Genomic DNA, 21,668 nt, shown 5'->3' with positions numbered 1-21,668 from the left:
ATGTAATATCAATTGCTCCCCAGGCACCACCTTGTTTCCCATATGGGTCTCTTTGAAAAAAAAATCATGCAGGAAGAACATTAAAACAGTAGTATGTAATTAAGTGCCTCAAAATTTACAAACAATTGACCTTGTAAGGCCAAGACGATTGAATGATATCGCTAAAACATTTTTGGTATTTCTTCAGCACAACTTTATGAGGAATGCCATACTTGGTGAAGTCCAAAAATACTTCATATGACCAATGTCAAGTACCCTGGAAATGGCCAACCTCACCATTTGCCAATCCATATCATCTTTGCCACTATATGTAGTTGTACAAGTAACAGGGTCCTTTGAACTTGTATTGGGCTTCCAGAGTCGTGCCGATAAGGTAAATCCTTGTGAACAAATTTGCAGATTTCATTGCAAACATTGACATGGTAGAAACTTGCCGACAAGTGATATAGTCCATCAATCAGAGTACGGCTGTGAGTCCATACACAAATGCACTAATTTTCTTTGGTATTGCCCATAATATTCACTGACTGCAATTACGTCTTCATTTTCTGGGTTCAATCCTGGCAAATTAACCAGCTTATCCTCAGTAGTAGAATTCGTTTCATCATCTGCATTTCTTAAGTTGGTTATAATTTCTGCATGGATTTCACGGCAAGCAAGTATGAACATTGCAGCCGTGTCAGGTTGTTGCGCTTCACGTAGTGCTGCCAATGCTTCTTGCAATGCACCAGCAGCTACATATAGAATAAGAGCCCTGCTTGAACCATTTTTAGCAATAAGATCACAACAAAATAAAGAAAAACCAAAATGTGACTTGTAAATGGTACTACCTCCAGATGTTGTGTTCTGCATACAAAATGTGGTCAGCCCATCGTTGCAATACCCTGTGTGCATAAACATGAAACGAAATCAGGCTATCAGAACAAGTAAAGAGAATAGACTTGTTAAATGTGTGGGTTCATGACAAACAACTATTGAAGGGTAAAAGTACAAAAATATGAAAACTTCATCAGAACTTGGATAAATTTAAGCCTACGGTGTTCTGCCACTTCAAGCATGGCAATGACCGTATTAATAAGGAATAAATGTACAGTTTTAAGCAACAAAAAAATAAATAGCAAATGAGAATTTTGAAAGATGCAATTAAGACCTCTCTCTCTACCTCTGTCTCATATATTGACGAGAGAATCACAAACCTTGCATAATCAGATCCTTTTAAGTGTGTAGCGGCTAAAGTTGCAGCATCAGTCCAGCAACCAGCATCTTGCAGCTGCAAAAGACAAAATCAATGAGTCCTGCATAGTTATAGTATAGTATGTTGATCAATCCATTCTTTGAAAGTATCATACGAAAGAGTTCTGATATCCCTGATATCTTTAATATGTATCTTCATAAAGATTCTTCATAAATGAAAGATAAGTGATAGCCATAACTTCCAGAAAGACAACTCTCTGGAATGAAACTGTGGTGATTTGAAAGATCACCTAATAGGCTAATACTTTGATCTATTTGAGTTTGATCCAATGTTAAACATGAAGCAGTAGTCACACTCGAGTATTCCCAGTCAGTTAGTGACACAATGGCCATTGAAAAGACACTTATAGAAAACCAAACACACATACACGCAAATAGAGAGAGATAAAGAGAGGGGGTTACATGCATCGGAATTAAGAAAAAGACTACAAGTTCATATGAAAGAAAGGGAGAAAACAAAAAAGAAAAGCTTGATCAAGTTATAGGAATGCAACCTGGGAGCACGCTTCTTGATACCTTCCAACTGCACAAAGAAGATGTGTGCCAGAGAGCGACCTATCAGTCCTTACCATGTTGGCTGCAACAACCTAGATGAATAGTTCATAGTAAAGCAGCAGCGCAAAAAGATCCAAGATAAAATTTTTCATTCAAGCATTGATTCTTGTCCTCTACAGTAACACTCACCTTGACTGCAAGTTCAAGCAGAGATCTCGACACAGCAGAAGAAAGGGCGACAGCACGAAGAGCATTTGCATTGAAGTATGGACTCTCTGGATTGGTAGAAAGCAATAAACTAACCGCAGCTTCTAAGTTCCCAACTGAAACGAGCCTGTGCAATTCAGTTTATAGAAGAGTGAATCTGTCAGAATATTTAGGCAACGCCCTCATAACCACAGCATAGAGATCCTATCACATGCCTTATAACATGAAGATAGCACTTACTCATGCACGCGGTTCTGGATAGCCTCTTCTCCCTCCAATTTCTCATGCCAAGGAATGCGCTCACTGGCACTTTGCCATAACTCTTCTTGTTCAAAAGCCATAACTCTAAGTTGACCTTGACTCTGTTGAACCAACAACTCAAATTACAAAAGAGGCCATAATTGATAAAAAAGTACCTGCGACTTCTCTAACCATATAAGAGGCATAACGCATCATCAAAATGGAAACGTTTCTCTCTTATGGATCCGAATATAAAGCATTTCTCACACCAACAACTTACCGATGAACCCCTTGTGTTTCCTGACATTGAATTCCCTTTCAATGAAAGCCTACTTAACATAGCTGTGTTGTCAAGTTCTGGAAATGATGTGGAGATAGGAGCCTTCTGAGGAGTTTTATTTACCAGCTTATTCATCAAAAGGTTGAGGGCACGGGGTAACTGTAGCCAGAAAAGAGCCTCTGAAGTTTCACCAAAAATTGCAGCTGAAAACGCAAATCTTGCGACAGACCCTTTTTTGACTATCGTAGCATATAATTTTGCAGCCTCATCATCAAGGATGCAACCTTTGAGTGGAAAAACATGGGCAACAGGTAAGGAAAATGTAAAAGAAAAGATCAAGTGCCCAACTGAAGATCCATCATAGAATAATACAATTCAGAAAACAAAATACCCACCTTCTTTCCTATAAGGCTCCAATACCTTCAAGAGCATTTCTGGCACTACAGAGTCACCAACAGGTGGTATGTCAACCATAAAACTGCGAAGGTCTCCTGTGGGTGAAGCAGTTCCAGGAATTGAATGAGGCCTCTTATCTATGGTTGTGCTACAAGTATTAAACCAAGAAGGCTTCACACCCAATTGCAAGACCATCCTCAATGCCTGTAACAGATAGTAATAGAAAGGTCACTCACAAGGCACATCCTACCATGAAATCCTACTTCTATGTTAAACACAAATAGAGCATGGTCTTCTAGATACCCGAATATGCATCATTCAGAAAAATGATTCTTATTGTAACCCCCACTAGTATGTTAATCATCATCATCCAAGCCTTTATTCCAAAAGTTTGGGGTCGGCTACATGACTGTACGAGAAAATCAACGGGAATCAACTACATGTATTCGTTTCCGCCATTCATTTCTATCTAGAATCATACTTTCATCGAATCATATTGAATCCATATCATTTCTTACCACTTCAAGTCATGTCTTTTTAGGTCTGCCTCTTCACTTCTCACTCTCTCCCATACAAATTTTCTTGATTCTCCTTACCGCGGTACCACTATCTCTAGTTGTACATGCCCATACCATCTTGAACGATTTTCTCGCAACTTATCTTCAATTGTTGCTACTCCTATCTTAGATCTAATAATCACATTTCTTATCCTATCTTCACTCGCGTGGCCACACATCCAATGAAACATTCACATTTCATAAAACCCCATATGCACTCCTCCACCCTTTTTAATCTTATTAGCTACATCTTCACTATTTTCTATGTAATCTTGGATAATCAACCAAGATATTTAAAAAACTTATGTTTTTGTTACTCCTCTCTCATTTAATTCAATTGATTATTCATTCCCTTATCTGCTCTAACCAAACTTACGTTTCATATATTCTGTTTTAACCCTGCTTAATTTAAATCATTTAGACTAAAAGGCTTGCCTCCACATTTCGAGCTTTGAGTTAACTCCAAATCGTCTCATCCACAAGAAGATGTATGTTATAAGACAAAAAGGTAAATGAAAGTATTTTGTTACCAATGCATGAGGTGTAGGAAGGAGTATGGGAGAACATATAGGCATAGGGCGAAATCTTTCTTTGATTGCTCGAGTCTGAGGCTCCGGGCCAAATGTTTTGTCACCACTACATGAATAAATGAGAAAAGTTAGTACGAAGAAATTTGGTTCATATTTTTTCAAGCAGCCAAACAAGGGCAAAAACAGATTTTTCATCTTTTCCTAGCATGTTTGCGTAGCAATATGTTTATGCTAAAGCTACAGTTAAATCTTTGCATTGCTTTATCAATATTATTTCATGATAACAATGTTTCACATTTAACATCCTCTCACATGTAAGGGCACCAAAAGAAAGTAAAAGAGTTCACAAACTCAAATGAACACTTACATGTTAACTTCAAGAAGGCGAAAGCTGCTATCAGCTCCAGCAATGCACAGGACCAGTGGGTCATTTTTATCAGTTCGCAGATGCAACCAATCAAGTTCCAATACGAGGGTTCCAGGAAACTGAGGTTGTAAAACAGAATTGGCCAATGGATCCTGAGAGTCCTGCAAATATGTAGAAAATCAGGACAAAGTGGAAACATCCATCAAGGTCAGGTTCCTAGATTACATAATGGAGGCACAAACAAGATGAAAGCCTTATCTATAAGCCCATTTCTTTGCACTTACAAGATCAAATGCAGAAAATGTATTGTCATAAAATAGGACAGCAATACGGCCCCGACTACGATCTCCAGGGACAACAGGTGAGAATTTGATTCTCCGGATTCCATCCCTATGAGTATTAAATGACGAAGAATGCCCAGTTGTAACATCCCACCACCGTATGTTACCTGACCTGTCCCCCATAACCTGAGAAATAATGCAAGTCACTGCTTCTAGCTACAAAAATTTTAGAAGACATAATTTCTAAATCAGATTAATAAGAACATATAATACATACAACATGAGGCAATCGGTACGCCATGGCTGTAATCAATCCGTCAGACGTGACAAAAGAAGAAGAAGGCCATTTTGGTCTAGAGAAAATATCAAAATAACCTTATATGAGATGAAGCAAGCAAAAAGTAGTTATACCTTATAAGTTTATGTAATATAAACAAAACACATAATTCAGATTAAAATTTGATCAGTTATGATTATTGTCAGGTTCCATCCTTTTGCCCATAAACTAGACAAGCTACTGATACTCCAAAATGCAAGAGCTCAAACAGCCCTATCTTATGTAGAGTGCTTGCAATTTGTGACGTCTATCGTATTCTCTATCCAAGTTCATTGGTCATTTAGAGTAAATGTGTAGAAAACCAGAAACATCCTAAAATTAGAGTACTATTGACAATATGAGATTATCAACAATTAAGCAATGGGTACATTCAATGTAATCAGAAAAACTCGTCATCTTTTAGGCAAGAAAAACATCAATTCCTCATGGCTAGGGTACATTTATAATCATCCAAAGCAGTAGGCCCTACGATGGCAGCATGACATAGATAATATGTAAAATCAATAAGTTTTAAAACAATAAACAGACTAGGCCAATCTGAGAAAACAATTATACATCTTGACATAATTTAAATTACCCAAGGGAGGCAAGGTTCAATTTAGAAAACAAAGGTTAGTAATTAATTATCTCTCTTTGCACTCTTTCCCTTTCCTTTTTCTCATTTAAAAAAAATGCTTCTAGCATAGATCAGGTTCTCAAAAGCTACATGCAAGGCTGCATGCTAAGGAAAAAGTTCACAACCATACTGGCTCCATGTCTACAAATCAAGCAAGTGCATGAAGGTGACTTGTCATGATCATCATCATCTGAACCTCGATGATGAAGTTCATATAGGATCCTGGAATGCAAACAATTTGTCGAAGTCATCTTAGTTTGTAGTTCTTACAAATACCGCTAAATAATAGTAGTTCAACAAAAACATCCTACGTCTAGAAGCTTATAAACAATACAAGGGTAAGGCACTGCAAATCTATGCTTCCCAGTCTCTTATCTCTAGGGTGGGAGGCTTGCACACTGGATGCTGTTTTCTTTTCATATATTCCCTCATCAAGAAAATGCTAAACCATTCATAAAAAATATTCTGTCACTCTAGCTATGCTATCTGCAGTAACTCATATACATAATTTAATAAGAGATTATACCTGAAATCCCGAATTCTCCGTCCATGGACCTCAAAAACTCCAAGTGCACCGTTTACTAGTGCAAATGCAAAACTTTCGGAAGTGTCATCCTGAGATGCATCTGAGGTTGCAGCCTCTGCCAATAGAATTACCTTTAGGTTCTTGCAGTAAAACAGAGGCTATTTAGACCAGCCCCCGGTACAAATAAAATTTGAGAAGACCAGAGAAGCGAACTTACTAGAGTCAGATGAAGAAGATTTTGAAGGGGAGGATACTCCTTCTGGTGCCACAGGTGAAGGATCTTTGGATGCAAATGATGATGGCCTAGAAGGTCCATTTTGACTTGGCCGTGGAACTGTTGGAAGAGTCCATTCCAATACCGTGAATGGAAGGGCTAATGATCTAAGCTACATGGAGGTATAAAGCATAATAATTATCTAAAAAAACAGTCAATAATAACCACAAAAAAAATAGGCAGAAAAAATGTTACTGCAGATGTCATGTCGGGATGGATCAGATGATAGCTTTTTACATGTCACAGAATTTAAGGATGTGGAAAAAAGAATGTCACTCATTCATCACAGATATATGACATATCAAATCAATCTACATCACAAGAAATAATGAAAGGTGCAAAATGTATATCAACATGGTGTGCAAAAACGTCCCAAAAAAAAATCGTTTCACCAAAATAAAAGGGAATGTAAGAAGAAAACTTCCTTGAAGATAATCAGTGTGCAGGTATATATATAGTATACAGGGAAATCTGAAAATTGGGACATATGAAACAAATAGCTACTCAGCAGAAGATTTCATGGTTACAAAAAAAAAAAAAAAGAGGGTATTTTTGTTCTGCAAAAAAAGACTTTGTTTCCAAGTAGGCTAACTTTCATTTAACAAAAATGATTATAGAAATATGCTCCAACTTTAAGGTTTAAAACAAGATTAAAAGAAAGTGATCATCCAACTTCCAAGAATATCTAAACACCCTAATATCAATAGGCATATGTTTCTGAGCAGGTCTGGGTATCTAAAGTTACACAAACCCTTTACATATATGTTGTCTCAGAAAAAGAGTTGACCACCTTAACACTTAAGGGCTTTTATTCCAGCAGTTCCACTCCGCAATGGTCGTTAAGCAACAGGTAACTTAAAGAAACATAGAGCAATAAAGGTATTGGTCAGATTGTTCTCATTTAAACAAAAAAAGAAGAATCACTAAGCGTTAGTGAACATCAAATACAATAAATCTAATTTAAGTGAATCGATAAAAACCCTTGGAACTCATGCAAGATGTCAACGCCATGCAACCAGAAGTACTAAGCATCTGACCAGTATAATTTTTTTGAGAAGGAAATTAAAGTAACATTCGATTACTAGAAATAATTTAAGAAGCAATTGTAGAAGCATGTAACAGTGAACATACCATAACAGGATTTTTTGTCATTGCCCAAACCTCAACAGGTGCATCACGAAACAAAATAAGAAGATACCTGAAAATGTGTTTGAGCATAGATCTTGTCAACAAAGTTGACTATAAAGCTATGAAAAGCATTCAACCAATGAGAAAAGTCTAGAGAGAGTGAACTGTTAGCTAATGAGTCGAACTTGAAGGAAACAAGAATAGGGATGAAGAGAGTGAATTCCCAAACAAACGGAACTTTAAGGTGAAACTGATATGCCTTTGAAACGGATAATTGATGCGCATGACAATAAAGATGAGGGACCCCAAATGAATAATAACAAAAGTAAGATGAATAAAGATCATAAACAAAAGGTTATACCTTCCAGATGAAGAAGCTCTTAAAGCTCTGATGGGTGCACGTTCAGGCTTTTGTAAAACACGAAATGGTCTATTAAGGCAACTTCTAAGGCAGGTCACAACAAGTCTATTAATGTAACCTCCAGCCTTTTCATTTGACTGAATCCAAACAGCAAAAGAAAACAAGATATATGTCATAGAAGAACTTAAAAAAAGAGGAAAGAAATGAATTTAGTTATGATTTTATCTCAAAGAATATTAAACAAAAAACAAATGTCATATACCTGGCTGTAAGAAAATGAAACCACTCGAGAGTTTCCAAGCCATCTTAATCCCCTAACAGTACCATTATGAACAGAAAAACTCGCAGCAACCGCATTGGCAAAAACATCAATGATGTCAATTGTTCCACTCTGAGATCCCAAAGCGACCAGTGGAACGGCTACAGCAGGATAGTTCCCGCAACCTTCATGTATTCATCTCATAAGTAAGTCATTCAATGTAAAAAGTAATGCCTTGCCAACTCTGAACAATGTATAGATGCAGAAATTCACCGAATAAATTAAACAAGTCTTAAGATGAAACATACGAGCCAAAGTAGCAGTCAAAGAAGGCGATGGTACAGCCAGCATAGTCACCGTCGAAGAAAGAAGCTGAAGCTGTCCTACTAAGCTGATCTGCACTAATGATTTGGACTATAAGCATTGATGGATTACCAAAAAATTGCAGAGGCAGAAGTAATTTCTTTTTTGAATGGAAAAGAATTTATTATCAGCACAAAGGGAGTGCAACCCAAAGCAAACCGGAAAGGACTGAATTCCATAATTTAATACAATCGAAAAAATTAGGGCATGTTCCATTCAAACAAAGTTTGGGAACAGAAAGCCATCTATCCAAAAACACTCCAATTGAGCTCTCCTTATCGTCGAAACTTTTAGCATTACGCTTCTTCCAAATTAATCAACAGGTACATTGAAAGACTAGAAGCAGAACAATCTTTTTGGATTTGTTAGAGGAGAGGAGATGCCAAGCCTCAACTTCCGACAACAAATTACAACAACAAACCCAATTCACACCCATTAGATTCCACACCGTACCCCAAACTTCCGTCGCCCAAGAGTGATGTAGCAGTAGGTTGGGGCAGAATTAATGCTAATCACTAATAGAATTATTGGATGGCCTTTGAACAAAAATGCAAGAAACCAAAAGGAGTTTCAAAGATACAGCCAATTTTTACTAATAAAAGGAAAGTGTGAAAATTATCAGCAGTTCAGCACAGTCTCATTAAGAGAGGAACTCATGGCTTGCAGTTCATCAATCTCAACATCTGATCAGCGATGACAGCAATAATTAAAGGAGAGGTAATAGATGTGCAAAGGGTTTCACGTACTACCAATATTCTTGGATCAATTTTTTTCTCTTCACTAGCCATCCACAGAAAACGAACTCGGTATAAGGAGGTTGAGAGCGTCACAGCACGAGGCATATTGCAAATAGGAATAGTCTAGAGAAACTACTCATGTGGGATGTATACATTAAGCAATAAATAACAATTTAAAATTTTTTATTCATCTACCTTAACTGACATATTTGCCGGGCTGAAGGTTGAGCTAGAAGATCGGCTTCTCCCATTCCCATGTTCTAGTTGCTTCACTCCTCCATGGGCAAGATGAGCAGAAGTAACTGATTTATTGGCATTGGTTTCTTGATATGGCATTTCACTGACATCAGCAACTGCATGCAAGTTTGTAACGTCCTTCTGAGCGTCTTCAAGCCCTTCAATGGATAAGACCCAGTTCCATACTTTTCCATCATCCGAAATGGAGACAATATGAGTTTTAGAAATAAGACGGTTATCGTCACAAAAATCAAATGGATTGTCAAAATCCAGCGCAGGGGAAGGAGAACTTGGTACATCAGAATAAATCTTGCTAACATTTTGGAGGGTGGACTCTGACAGGCAGATGGTGAGAGCAAGAACTGAAGGAGAAGGGACAGATGTCCCTATTGAAGGCATCAGCTCTTCCATGGAACACATCGCATGCACCTGTTCACGCCTGTAACAGTGTGCAAGTAGTTTCATTCTCTCAATACTAGAGTAAAATAATGAAAATTCAAGAACATTAAACCTTAGCTACATTGGTTGTGCATAATATCATGAAAGAAGCTGGTATCAAAGGACACCTAAGCAACAATATAAAGACGAGGAAAGTTTATTCGAATTTACCAAGTACAAAGTTTCCAGTATGAATTATAAGAAAAATAGTGATAGGATAGTCCTTATTTGAACCTGGCATTACTCTTGATTTGCTCAGAATTTGATTGCAGTAATATTAATTGTGCTCAATTTCTGTCTTTCGTCTACAAGCGACAAGTTCATCACCACTGGTACAACTTGTAACTTCAATTAGATGTTGAAAAGGTTTAGCTAATCATCTTCAACATAGTTACAATAACTGTTTTATACAGAAATTAGTTATTTTCTACAAAAAAAATTTCATTTAACCAAGGTAAATTTATTGAACAAGTTGTCGGCATTGTCATATGCATGTAATATGTGTAGTACAATTGCGCAGACCTCTATGAGAAATATTTCAGAACAGGAGATGAAAGAGAGCTTACTCTTTTCGCCGCCAAATGCTGAGCCTCCCATCCAAATGGGCACAGTAGAGCAACTCATTATTCGGATCCGGCAAGACATCGAGAAACTTGCCACAACCGCGCGGCAACGAAGCTACAAAGAGCGTTGTCTCGTACTGCAAATCAAACACCACCAACTCTCTCGGGAAAGTCACGTATATGATATGCCTCCAGTGCGGCGAGAACGCGAACCGCACCATATAAAGCGGAAACACGGCCGACGCCGGCGACGAAGAAGATGCACTCGCCGCATCCCTATCCAGCTTCTGTAATTCAGTAGAATCCGTCCGAATCTCATGCTCCTTGACTACCACATCTTCCTCCCTATCACCGAGAACTGTGATCGACAACAGAAATCCTTTCAAGCCGATGACGCAGAAGTGGCGGGAGTCAAAAGGATCGCGGCGGATGCAGGAGAGGAATTCAGGAGAGGCATCGTACTTGAAAATGCAGCGTGAGGAAGCGGAGGATGTAGAGTAGAGAGAGAGCGACGAGGGACCAGATATGGCGGCAAGGATGTACGAATCTGGACGGGCGAGGATCCACGCTAAGTCTTGGACACCGAGCTTGGGGTTCGAATCAGTGTCCAGCCAGAGAAGAACGGAGCGGAGACGGAAGTCGAGGATCGCGATGCGGCCGTGGCGGTCTGCGGCGGCGAGCAGAAGGTGAGAAGTGGAAGGCTCCGTGGAGAGGAGGTCACGAAGAAGCGGGAGTGGTGTCCACCGCACCGACGTGACGAATGGGGAAAGGGAAGGGGAGGAGGAAGCGGAAGGTGGAGGAGGGAGAGGGATGGTTGAGATGAGCTGAAGAGTGCGGGAGTCGACGACAGCGACGGATGATCCGGAAGCGAAGGCGAGTAGGCCGGAGGAGCTGATGTCGGCGGAGCCGAAGTTGTTGCGGCTGGGTGGGCCAGGCAGCAGGCAGTCCCAGCTGTCGCTGCCGTGGGACTGCGATCTTGGGATCGACATTAACGAAATTACGTGTAGTCACGGTGGGTCGTGTGGGATTTCATAGATCTAGAGAGTATAGAGAATTCCTGTACGGACTGAGTCTCTTTGACTGAACCTTCAGACAATAGGACGCACCGTGTCTGTCCATGGAGCATGACCGTTTTATTTTGGTTTTTAGTTTCTTTGGGCAAAAATGAATATTATTAATTTCCAAAAAAATAAAGCACAACACCCTAATGAATACTATATCAAAAATTCAGATTAAAATTCAAAGTTTAGCTATGTGAACAGTGCACGGACAGATTAGTGGTTCAGAAAATTCTGCAATCAAAACACTTAATCAATCAACAAGCAAGCAATGCAATCAAGAAAGTCCACACAGCAATTTATAGTAGTTCGGAGACTCTTCTCCTACATCTACTACCTAGGTTCACCAACCTAGGATTTTTCAACCTCCACTAAGGATGTGGTTTTCTCAAGAGCTCCACAAAACTCACAAGGGTTTTTAGGTCACCCTTAAAACTGAATGTTTCAAGATAATCTTCAAACTTTACAACCAAGGGTTTCAAGCACTCCCTTAAACTCAACCTTAACAAGGTTTTTGCCCAATGAAGGGACTTTTACAAGTGTTCGGTATAAATGGTTCACTCAAGGTTTGCACTAAGCAAATGGGGTTGAAGAACACTCAAGAATCACAATATCACCTCACGGGTTGGATAGAAAATGAAGAATAATGAGGATTTTCGAATCTGAAAATAAGAAGCCAAATGAGAAGCACTCCCTCTTTGCAAAAGCAAAATAGTGAGGAAGCCTTTAGAGTGGCTTAGGTAGAAGCTTGGATTCAATGGCACAAACTAGCTTGAAAGCTTTGAGAGCAAGAATTTCTTCAATGTAATTTTGGATTTTCCAAGTTGGAATGAGGAAGAACCCCTCTTTATAATTTACCAAGCTCTTGTGATTTCCACCATTGGATCTTTTTCTATCTTCAAATCTCGACCTTCAATTACATGTGCAAATCTTGGCCATTGAATGAATAGATCATTAAATCTCAACCTTGCAATATGTAGCCGTTGCACTTGCATCATTTTCCAAGTCTAGCTTTCCAAGATTTGAGTTGTCATGTGCACTTGCAGCCATCTTTGACAATTTGATCAAACTTGCACCAAACAAACAAGTTATTTACTTATTTATTACAAACAGATATATATTAATATTATTGTAATCTTATTCTCATGCCTAAATAAGTGATCTTTCGTTACATATGAACACAAGACATCTAGTTTCTTAAATACGAAGCACAAAGGATGGGCATTATTTGCACCGTCCACTTTAGTAAGCACACATCATTAATGTCACAAAAAATGTGATTTTTCAACACTTCATTGATCCTCAATTCTTACAATATAAACACCCACAAAAAAGAACGTTGGTCATGTCCTCGACACATCCTCAGGTGACATTCTATTCTATAATTCGTGTTTCATGCACTCCTCTCTCGTTTTTTTTCTAGATAGGTCAAGTAAAACCCATTAAGGTTCCATGTTTCCTTCTGCTCCCCACCACAAAGTAATCTTATTTGTGCAATTTTGGAGGTGGGAATTTCGAGAACGCTACTTTCCATCATTGGTTATATTTGGTATCTTATACAATAGGTTTGTGGTTATGCTATTGGTGGTGGTGGTTGGGGGCTTAGATAAGATTGATCGGAGACTGTGGTTGTGTTTGGTATCTGAAGGTTGGTTTGTGGTTCTGCTGCTGCTGGTGGTGGTGGTTGTGGTTGGGGCTTGGACAAGATTGGTCGAAGAATATGGTGCAGGATGTGGCTGCTTCAATTTGAGTCTTGATGAAGATGGGTTTGAAGTAAATAGGTGTCTGGAGTCTTGTAACTTTATGATTATATTTCATGAAAAACACACTGATTTCCTTGGTGGAATTGGCTTAAGCTCAACAAGAATACTAAATTAAACAAAATAAATAAAAAAAAACCTTTACGACATAATTTACGAAAGATATAAAAACAGAAATTTGAAAATAACAGATGATGAATATATTTACACATGAAACGAGCAGTGAATACAATTACATTAGTACTCAAGCAATTTTTGAATGATAATTAAGCACAAAGTTTATACAAACAACACTCCTAGTATCTACCAATTCAAAGTGTCTGAACATAATTATTAAAAGAAAAAAACACACACACACACACACCACTTTTAGTAAGCTAGATCCTGGTATTAGAGCGCTCCAACACCTGAAAAACAAATAATAAGAGGCAATAATAAAAGACCAGCATGTTTTTTACAAAAGGAGAAGAGCCATTAGCAAGCCAAAGACAGTAACTACAAAAAAAATGTGAGAATTATTGGGAGAGAAGGGTTTGTCACCTGATCATTAATAAAAAATGATATTTGGGATGTGAGCTATCTTGTCCCAACCCTCGCCTGCGTTCCTTTTATATCTTTCACTCAGTGCAGGACAATGTGCAATCACCAGTGATTCTAAGGCTGTGAGGTGAGAAATCCCCTCCTCCGGAAGTGTCGACAGTTTAGGACAGTTCTCGAGTACAAGTCTTTTCAGTGATTTGAAAATTGGAAGCCACTCAGGTAAAGCCGACAAGTTTTCACAATTGATGATTGCCATGTCTTGCAAAGTTTTAGAAGACCTTTGAAGCCATTGAGGTAAGGTCTTCAACTGCGGTAACCCTTTGATGTATAGAAAATGAAGCCTAGACTCAATGTCTTGATCAATGTCAACCCCTTCCGTCAAATTAAGGCGAGGACAGTTCTCGATTATCAAATTCTCTAATGCAGCAAAGAATTTTGGAGTGGGTGCCAAAGAAATCAAATTCTCACATGATTTAATAAATAAAAGGCGCAACAAGGCAACATCTTGTTTTTCTTCAAACAAGACTTCAAGGTCGGTACAATCTGCAACTATCAAAGAATGAAGGTGTTTTAAACTGCTGAGTCCATCATTTGGCAATCGCTTTTGCTTAGTTGTGAATACCAAAGATCTCAACCTAATCAACTTCCTTATGTCCCTTGGTAATTCTTCCACACAACCTTTCAGATATAAAATCTGCAAATTGTGAAGCTTCCAAAATGAATCAGGCAGTTTCTTGATTCTTTCATCAAAAGTTAAGTGGAGATATCTCAAATGTTTTAGGCCACCAATTAAAGGTAGCACCCCAGAAGAAGAGGATCTTAAAACCAACATCCTTAAATGTCTACATGTAGATAGCCAAACTGGACTTTCCGTCGGACATATCTCAAATTTTACGGTCCGCAAACTTTTTGGATCCTCTATGTCATGCAAAGCCCTGACATCAAAGACTGAGATATGTCGAGTCCCTTTAGAAATATTCCTGATGCGTTCATTTACCACCAAGCACTCGTCGTGAGCCATGGACATTGCTAGATCATGCACTAAATCATGCATTCGAAAGCTCCAAATGTAACCAAAATCCCAAATATCTTGAAAGAAAGATCTTGAACATAATTCCTTGATGTAGCGTAATCCGATATCCTCCAACTCTTCCTTTCCATTTGATGATTGAAGGAGCCCATGCGCCATCCAAAGTTGAGTCACCTCATGACTAAGAAAATCGTAATCCTTCGGAAATATTGAGCAAATAGCAAAACATGGTTTCAAGTAAGGCGGTAATTGATCGTAACTCAATTTCAAGACGGGTAAGATGTCTTCTTCACCCTGATCCAATCTCCATATTTCGTTATCTCTTATAGAAATCCAATCTTGTTCATTTTTATTCGCGTAGAGTAAGCTTCCTAAGGTCCTTATTGCCAAAGGAACCCCTTTGCATCTGTCCACAATATCATTCCCAATTTCTACTAGGTTTGGATAGCGCTCAGCTTCTCCTTCATTAAATACCAGTTTCTTAAATAGAGAAAAACAATCCTCAAAGGGAAGACCTTCTAACTCGTATGCTCCAGTAGTACCAGTAGTTTTGGCTACGGAATTACTACGCGTTGTTACAATAATTTTGCTTCCACTTTCGCTTTCCTCTAACAAGTCTAGCAATTCAACCCATTCATTACGATTGGCACTCCAAACATCATCCAAAACTAACATAAATTTTTTGCCATTCAGTTTTTCTCGAATAGAAATTTGCATCTCTCCTAAATCATAATCACTAAGATTTTGTTTGGTTATGGAATTCATAATCTTCACCAAAGTTTTTTTCTTGTCAAATCCATCTTCTGATATGCACACCCACATCTTTAATGGAAAATGCTCATCGATCCTATTATCATTGTACAACATCTTAGCAAGTGTAGTCTTTCCCAACCCTCCTAATCCAACTATGGGAATCACACCCACGCTCTTTCCTCTTGGTTGCAAGAGAAAACTCATGATTCTTTCCTTCTCAGCTTCCCTCCCAAAAACTTTAGACATAAGCACAAAAGAATCCGTCAACTCCCTCACCCTATGCCCCACTGGTTTACTGTCACCTAGCTCCGTGAGATGAAAAATAGACTTTTGGGCTGCAATCTCATCAAAACTCTCCCTAAGCTCCTTAACCTTGTGACCCATTTTAAATCGAAATACGAGTGGATTCGAGGATGAAAAGAATCGGCATACCTTCATTTTGGTGCTTCCATACTGTTTAACCACTTTCTTCCGCAAACCTTCGTACTCCAACTCATCCAGAACATCCTCTGCTTAGTAACAGAAATCCTTAAGTGTCCCGAGCCAGAGGTGTAGCTCCCGGTTTTGTACTTGTTTCTCCTCCGCATCCAAGAGCACCGCCTTAATGGTGGACAAGTTCTTGTTAAGCCTCTTCAGATCTCTCTCAAGGTCCCATGCGAGACAAACTTCATCGCGGACAAGAGAGCCAGTCTTTCCCACAAGGTTTTCTAGACTGCCCGAGAGAATTATGTCACCCATGTTCTTTGGTATGATCGAAAGGAACGGAGAGAAATTGCTTAGAGTGGATGGAAATGATAAGAGTTGAGAGGTGATGTTTGATTGTGTAAACCTTCCGAACTGATAATGGGTTCATATATAGGTTAGGCAATGAAAAGATTGATTTCAAAGAATGATTATGAAGACGCATTAAGAATCAGTTTTTGGTCAGTTTGCAAGTCATGAATATTTGTTGCTTTTGTATGTTTGCCCCAATCTCCAAGTCTGTTTGTTGATTCAACTAGGGCAAATCTGCCTATCAAAGCTTGTTTGTTGATTCAAGTGCCTTGTATGCCCCGCTGATATACATTCTCTCATGGTACTGCATTTAATATATTAGCCAAGAATCTGGATTACACTTGAAACAGATTCATTAGGTGCATGGGTCATGGCATAAGAACAAACTAAAACCTCTTTTTTTTTTTTTGAAATTGATTTGAGCTTCCAATTAGGAAATCATTTGCTTATTCGTGCCTGTTATTCTTTTCCCTAGTCAATTTGTTTGTTCATCATAATTACTGCCCACTACTCAATAATGCAATGTTTTGAGTTCTTGAATATATATTTTGGATAATGAAAAGGATGATTCAAAGAATGATTGTGATGAAGCATTAGGAATCAGTTTTTGCTCCTTTTGCTAGCCATGAATATTTGTTCCTTTGTGACTTTGCTCCAATCTGCCACTCTATTTGGTTCAAAGAATTATGCCTTTCTTTTTATTCTTTTCCCTAATCAAATTGTTTGTTCATAATAATTACAACTCCATTTCACGCCATCAAGATTCTTATTCAGGTATATCTTTTTGGGTTCGCAATGATCTTGTTTTTACAGTTTACAAGCATGGAATCCATTACTTAATTTTGCAATCAATTACTTTTATTGAAGTGGGAAACACCTATATAGCTATTACATTGGTTTACAATCAATGATCTACGTAATTACAATCTCTATCAAAGTCACTATCAAAGTCAACAATTGAGGCATCAATTAGTCAACAATTGAGGCATCAATTATGAACTTAGACAAATCAATATTGATTGCCGAATCTTCAATTAAGGAAAGTCTTCAATCAATATTGAGTTTGTCAATAAAGTCTTCAATCAATAAAGTAAATCTTGGGTAAATCTTTGACTCTATTCAACACTCCCCCTCAAGGTGGTGCATAGACATCGTATATGCCCAGCTTGACAAGTGAATCAGCAAACACTGAATTTGACACTCCCTTGGTTAACACATCAGCCAACTGATCTTCGGTCTTCATATACGGAACTTCAATTATTTTTTCTTCTAGCTTTTCATACACGAAATTCCTATCAATTTCCACATGTTTAGTCCGATCATGTTGCACTGGGTTCTCAGCAATTTTAATTGCTGACTGATTATCACAATACAATTTCATTGGTCTTTTAATTGACAAACTCAGCTCCCCCATAAGCCGTTTGAGCCATAACAACTCACAAATACCTTTCACCATTGCTCTGTATTCGGCTTCTGCACTAGACAATGAGACAACTTTTTGCTTTTTACTTCTCCAAGTAACCAGATTTCCTCCAACAAAAGTTAAATACCCAGTGGTTGATCTTCTTCGGTCTCCTTTACCTGCCCAATCTGAGTCGGTATAGCCCCATACGTCTGCATGCCCATTCTTAGAAAAAAGTAAGCCTTTTCCCGGTGCAGATTTTAAATATCTCAGAATTCTAATAACTGCATCCATATGTTGTTTACCAGGATTGTGCATAAATCTACTCACAACACTGACCGCATATGCAATATCTGGCCTCGTATGAGACAAATAGATTAAACGCCCAACTAACCTTTGATATCGTAATTTGTCTATTGAAGTTTGATTCGAAGACTCTTCCAATCCATGATTTTGTTCCATAGGAGATCCAATTGGCTGACATCCAAGCATACCAGTTTCTGTTAATAAGTCAAGCACATACTTTCGTTGGGATAAAAATATGCCTTGCTCAGAACGAACAACTTCAATGCCCAAAAAATATTTTAATCCTCCCAAATCCTTCATATCAAATTCAGTTGACAAATAGTCTCTCAGTTTACACATTTCTTCAGAATCGTTGCCTGTCACTACCATGTCGTCAACATAAATAATGAGAGCCGTTAATTTATCACCAACTCTTTTCAAAAATAAAGTGTGATCTGCATTACTTTGCTTATAGCCGAATCTTCTCATAGCAAGTCGGAATCGACCAAACCAAGCTCGAGGAGATTGTTTCAACCCGTATAAGGCTTTCTTCAGTTTACACACGACACTTTGATCACCTGGAGCTTCATATCCTGGGGGCAGAGACATATAAACTTCTTCTTGTAGCTCACCATGTAAAAAAGCATTTTTTTACATCATATTGTTGTAGAGGCCAATCAAAATTTGCAGCTAGGGATATTAGGACTCGAACCGTATTAATTTTTGCAACAGGAGCAAACGTTTCCTGATAATCAACCCCATACGTCTGGGTGAATCCTTTAGCCACAAGCCTAGCTTTATACCTATCAACCGAACCATCAGGCTTGCACTTGACGGTGTACACCCACCTACAACCAACAGCTTTTTTTCCTTTCGGCAACTCCACCAATTCCCAAGTTTGATTTTTCTCAAGTGCTGTCATCTCCTCAGTCATTGCAGTTGCCCATTTTGGATCCAACAACGCCTCTTGCACTTTAGTAGGAATATCTATGACAGTCATATTACTGACAAAGCTTCGGCATTCCTTTGACAGTCGGTGAGTGGATGCATACTGAGCAATAGGATATTTCACTTTTCGCACAACCTCTGGTGAAAATCTATCTGGTGGAACACCACGAGTACTTCTTGGTGGGAGTACGTATCTGTCAGTTTCAATCGAGACACAAGTATTATCACAAATATTGTTAGTATTAACATCAGACTCAATGCTTACCTCAGGAGGATCTGTACGAGGAGTATCGGGAGTGGGTACTAGCGAAGATGAGAGAGAGGGAGCTTCAGCAACAGTATCGGCAACACACAGTGGATCAGGAAACAACTCCATCCAATTTGGAGCTTCAACAACAGTATCACCACTCGGGCCCGGAAGCGTGGAATTGGGTGAAGAAAAAAACATTTCATGTTCAGAAAAGGTGACATCCATAGTAACATAGAACTTACTTGTAGGAGGATGAAAACAACGGTAACCCTTTTGTGAAGGATGATAACCGACAAATACACACTTGAGGGCACAAGGATCAAGTTTCGTGCGGAGATGTTTCTGTAAATGTACAAACACAACACAACCAAACACCCGGGGAGGAAGTGTGAGGTGCGATGGCAGTGTTACATAGGATGCCAATTTATCAAGTGGTGTCTGAAATTGTAGAACACGAGTGGGTACCCTATTCAAAAGATATACAGCTGTGGTAACAGCTTCTTCCCAAAAACGTGGTGCCATGTGGGCTCCAATAAGGGCAGCACGTGTAATCTCCAAAATTTGTCTGTTTCGGCGCTCAGCAACACCATTCTGTTGTGGTGTATAAGGACAAGTGGTTTCATGCAAAATTCCATGAGTCTGAAAATAAGCTTGTAACTCCTGATTTACAAATTCACCACCATTATCAGATCGAAGAACTTGTAAATTAGCAGAGAATTGTGTTTTGATCATGGTATGAAACGTGCGGAAGCAAGCAGCCACATCACTCTTATGACGCATAAGGTAAAGCCAAGTCATACGAGTGCAATCATCAATAAATAATACAAACCATCTAAAGCCAGTAGAAGTAGTAACAGGGGCAGGTCCCCAAACATCCGAATGAACCAACACAAAAGGCACAACTCTTTTATTAGAACTATCAGAATAAGTAGCACGATGACTCTTGGCCAAAACACATGTATCACACTGAAAATTGGAAGGTTCACATGTAGAAAATAAAGTAGGAAATAAATATTTCAAGTAACCAAAGGAGACATGACCCAAACGATGATGCCATAACCGAATCTGATCTTCTGATGCCCTAGATGACCCTTTTGCTGATAGAGATCGTCCCATACTAACATCTTCCACATAATATAATCCCTCTCTCTTAGTACCACGCCCAATTATCTCCCCGCTGCAGAGATCCTGAAGGAAACAAAAAGTAGGATATATTAATACTAAACAATTTAGTTGTGTAGTAACTTGTGGCACAGATAAAAGATTATTGGAAAGAGCAGGAATCAATAAAGTGTGCTCCAAGGATAATGAAGGAGTTAAGTTAACCCTTCCAGCGCCCGTAACCGGATATGAAACACCATTGGCATTGGTGACAGTAGAGCAATTTGGTAAACAAGCATCATGTAATAAGGACGCATCAAAGGTCATATGATTAGTCGCACCAGAGTCAAGAATCCAACCGGGATCTTTTTCAGAATTTGTTGCAAGAAGGGCTAGACCAACACTACCTGACTGTTGGAGAAGAGTAGGATCTACCACAGAGTGAGTGATATCAACTGGAGTAGTGGAAGCCATGGTATCCATTGAAGAAGGAGTCGGTGCCATTGGGACTGTAGGTGAGGTGCATAGCGCAACTTTACCACCTTTTCGAGCTTGTAATCGCTCTTTGTGAGCCTGCCACCACTCGGGATATCCATGCTTTTTGAAGCAAGTATCTACAATATGTTTGGTGCTGCCGCAATGAGTACATTTACCACCAGTAGGTACTGACAGTGACAAAGAACTTGTTGGAGTTCCATATTTTCGAACTGCCATAGCCATCTGAGGAACTTCTGAAGACATCATTGTATTCCGGCGAAGTTCTTCACGTCTCACAGTTGAGAAAGCATTATCAGGTCCAGGTAGAGGATTAGTACGAAGAATATCTCCCCGAACAGAATCATATATATCATCAAGCCCAGCCAAAAAAGAATAGACTCGATCTTCATCAATTTCAGCCATTCGAGTCTTAATCACATCTGGCTGAGTAAAGGTAATTGGACGACGATGATCAAGCTCCTGCCAAATAACCTTAAGATCGGAATAGTATGCAGCCACAGGTCGCCCTGCCTGCTTAGTTGTCATAGCTTTTCGAGACAGATCATACAAAATAGATTTATCAGCACCCTCAAAATATGTTTGAGACACAGCATCCCAAACATCATTCGCAGTGGGTAAACGAATAAAAAGATTCATTATATCGGCCTCCATAGAGCCAATAAGCCAGCCTTTTACAGTAGCATCCTCCATCATCCACTTGTTGTATGTAGAGTCACTAACAGTAGGTTTCGAGGTCGTACCTTTGAGATATTCCATCTTTCCTCGTCCAGCAACGAACATAGTAACCACCTGAGACCAAAGAGTGAAATTTGAGCCATTCAGT

General features: G+C 38.9%; 2 protein-coding genes across 3 annotated transcripts; both read right to left on the bottom strand.

Moving 5' to 3' along the window:
- Nucleotides 1–67: 67 nt before the first annotated feature.
- On the bottom strand, nucleotides 68–11,556 carry LOC119993794 (WD repeat-containing protein 11). 2 transcript variants are annotated; one of them, XM_038841032.1, is made up of 20 exons: nucleotides 10,450–11,556; nucleotides 9,404–9,884; nucleotides 8,417–8,504; nucleotides 8,112–8,293; nucleotides 7,850–7,986; nucleotides 7,492–7,558; nucleotides 6,304–6,472; nucleotides 6,087–6,201; nucleotides 4,885–4,960; nucleotides 4,611–4,793; nucleotides 4,327–4,487; nucleotides 3,960–4,065; nucleotides 2,872–3,076; nucleotides 2,477–2,760; nucleotides 2,197–2,318; nucleotides 1,939–2,083; nucleotides 1,749–1,841; nucleotides 1,197–1,270; nucleotides 831–884; nucleotides 68–754 (listed from the first exon to the last, which is right to left on the bottom strand). In XM_038841032.1, exons 1-20 carry the CDS (start codon nucleotides 11,433–11,435, stop codon nucleotides 454–456), a joined length of 4,029 nt encoding a protein of 1,342 aa, XP_038696960.1. In that variant the 5' UTR covers nucleotides 11,436–11,556; the 3' UTR covers nucleotides 68–453. The 2 variants fall into 2 exon arrangements, with proteins under 2 accessions (XP_038696960.1, XP_038696961.1); XM_038841033.1 differs by having other exon boundaries at nucleotides 2,600–2,760.
- Nucleotides 11,557–13,442: 1,886 nt separating this feature from the next.
- LOC119993056 (putative disease resistance protein RGA3) lies at nucleotides 13,443–16,290 on the bottom strand. Its single transcript, XM_038839965.1, has 2 exons — nucleotides 13,805–16,290; nucleotides 13,443–13,671 (listed from the first exon to the last, which is right to left on the bottom strand). Exon 1 carries the CDS (start codon nucleotides 16,023–16,025, stop codon nucleotides 13,812–13,814), a length of 2,214 nt encoding a protein of 737 aa, XP_038695893.1. The 5' UTR covers nucleotides 16,026–16,290; the 3' UTR covers nucleotides 13,443–13,671; nucleotides 13,805–13,811.
- Nucleotides 16,291–21,668: the final 5,378 nt, after the last annotated feature.

Source organism: Tripterygium wilfordii, chromosome 23 (genome assembly GCF_013401445.1).
Source record: "Tripterygium wilfordii isolate XIE 37 chromosome 23, ASM1340144v1, whole genome shotgun sequence".
NCBI classification, from domain to species: Eukaryota; Viridiplantae; Streptophyta; class Magnoliopsida; order Celastrales; family Celastraceae; genus Tripterygium; species Tripterygium wilfordii.
Note: the sequence above shows the minus strand (reverse complement) of the source record. Positions and strands in the feature narration are given on the sequence as shown.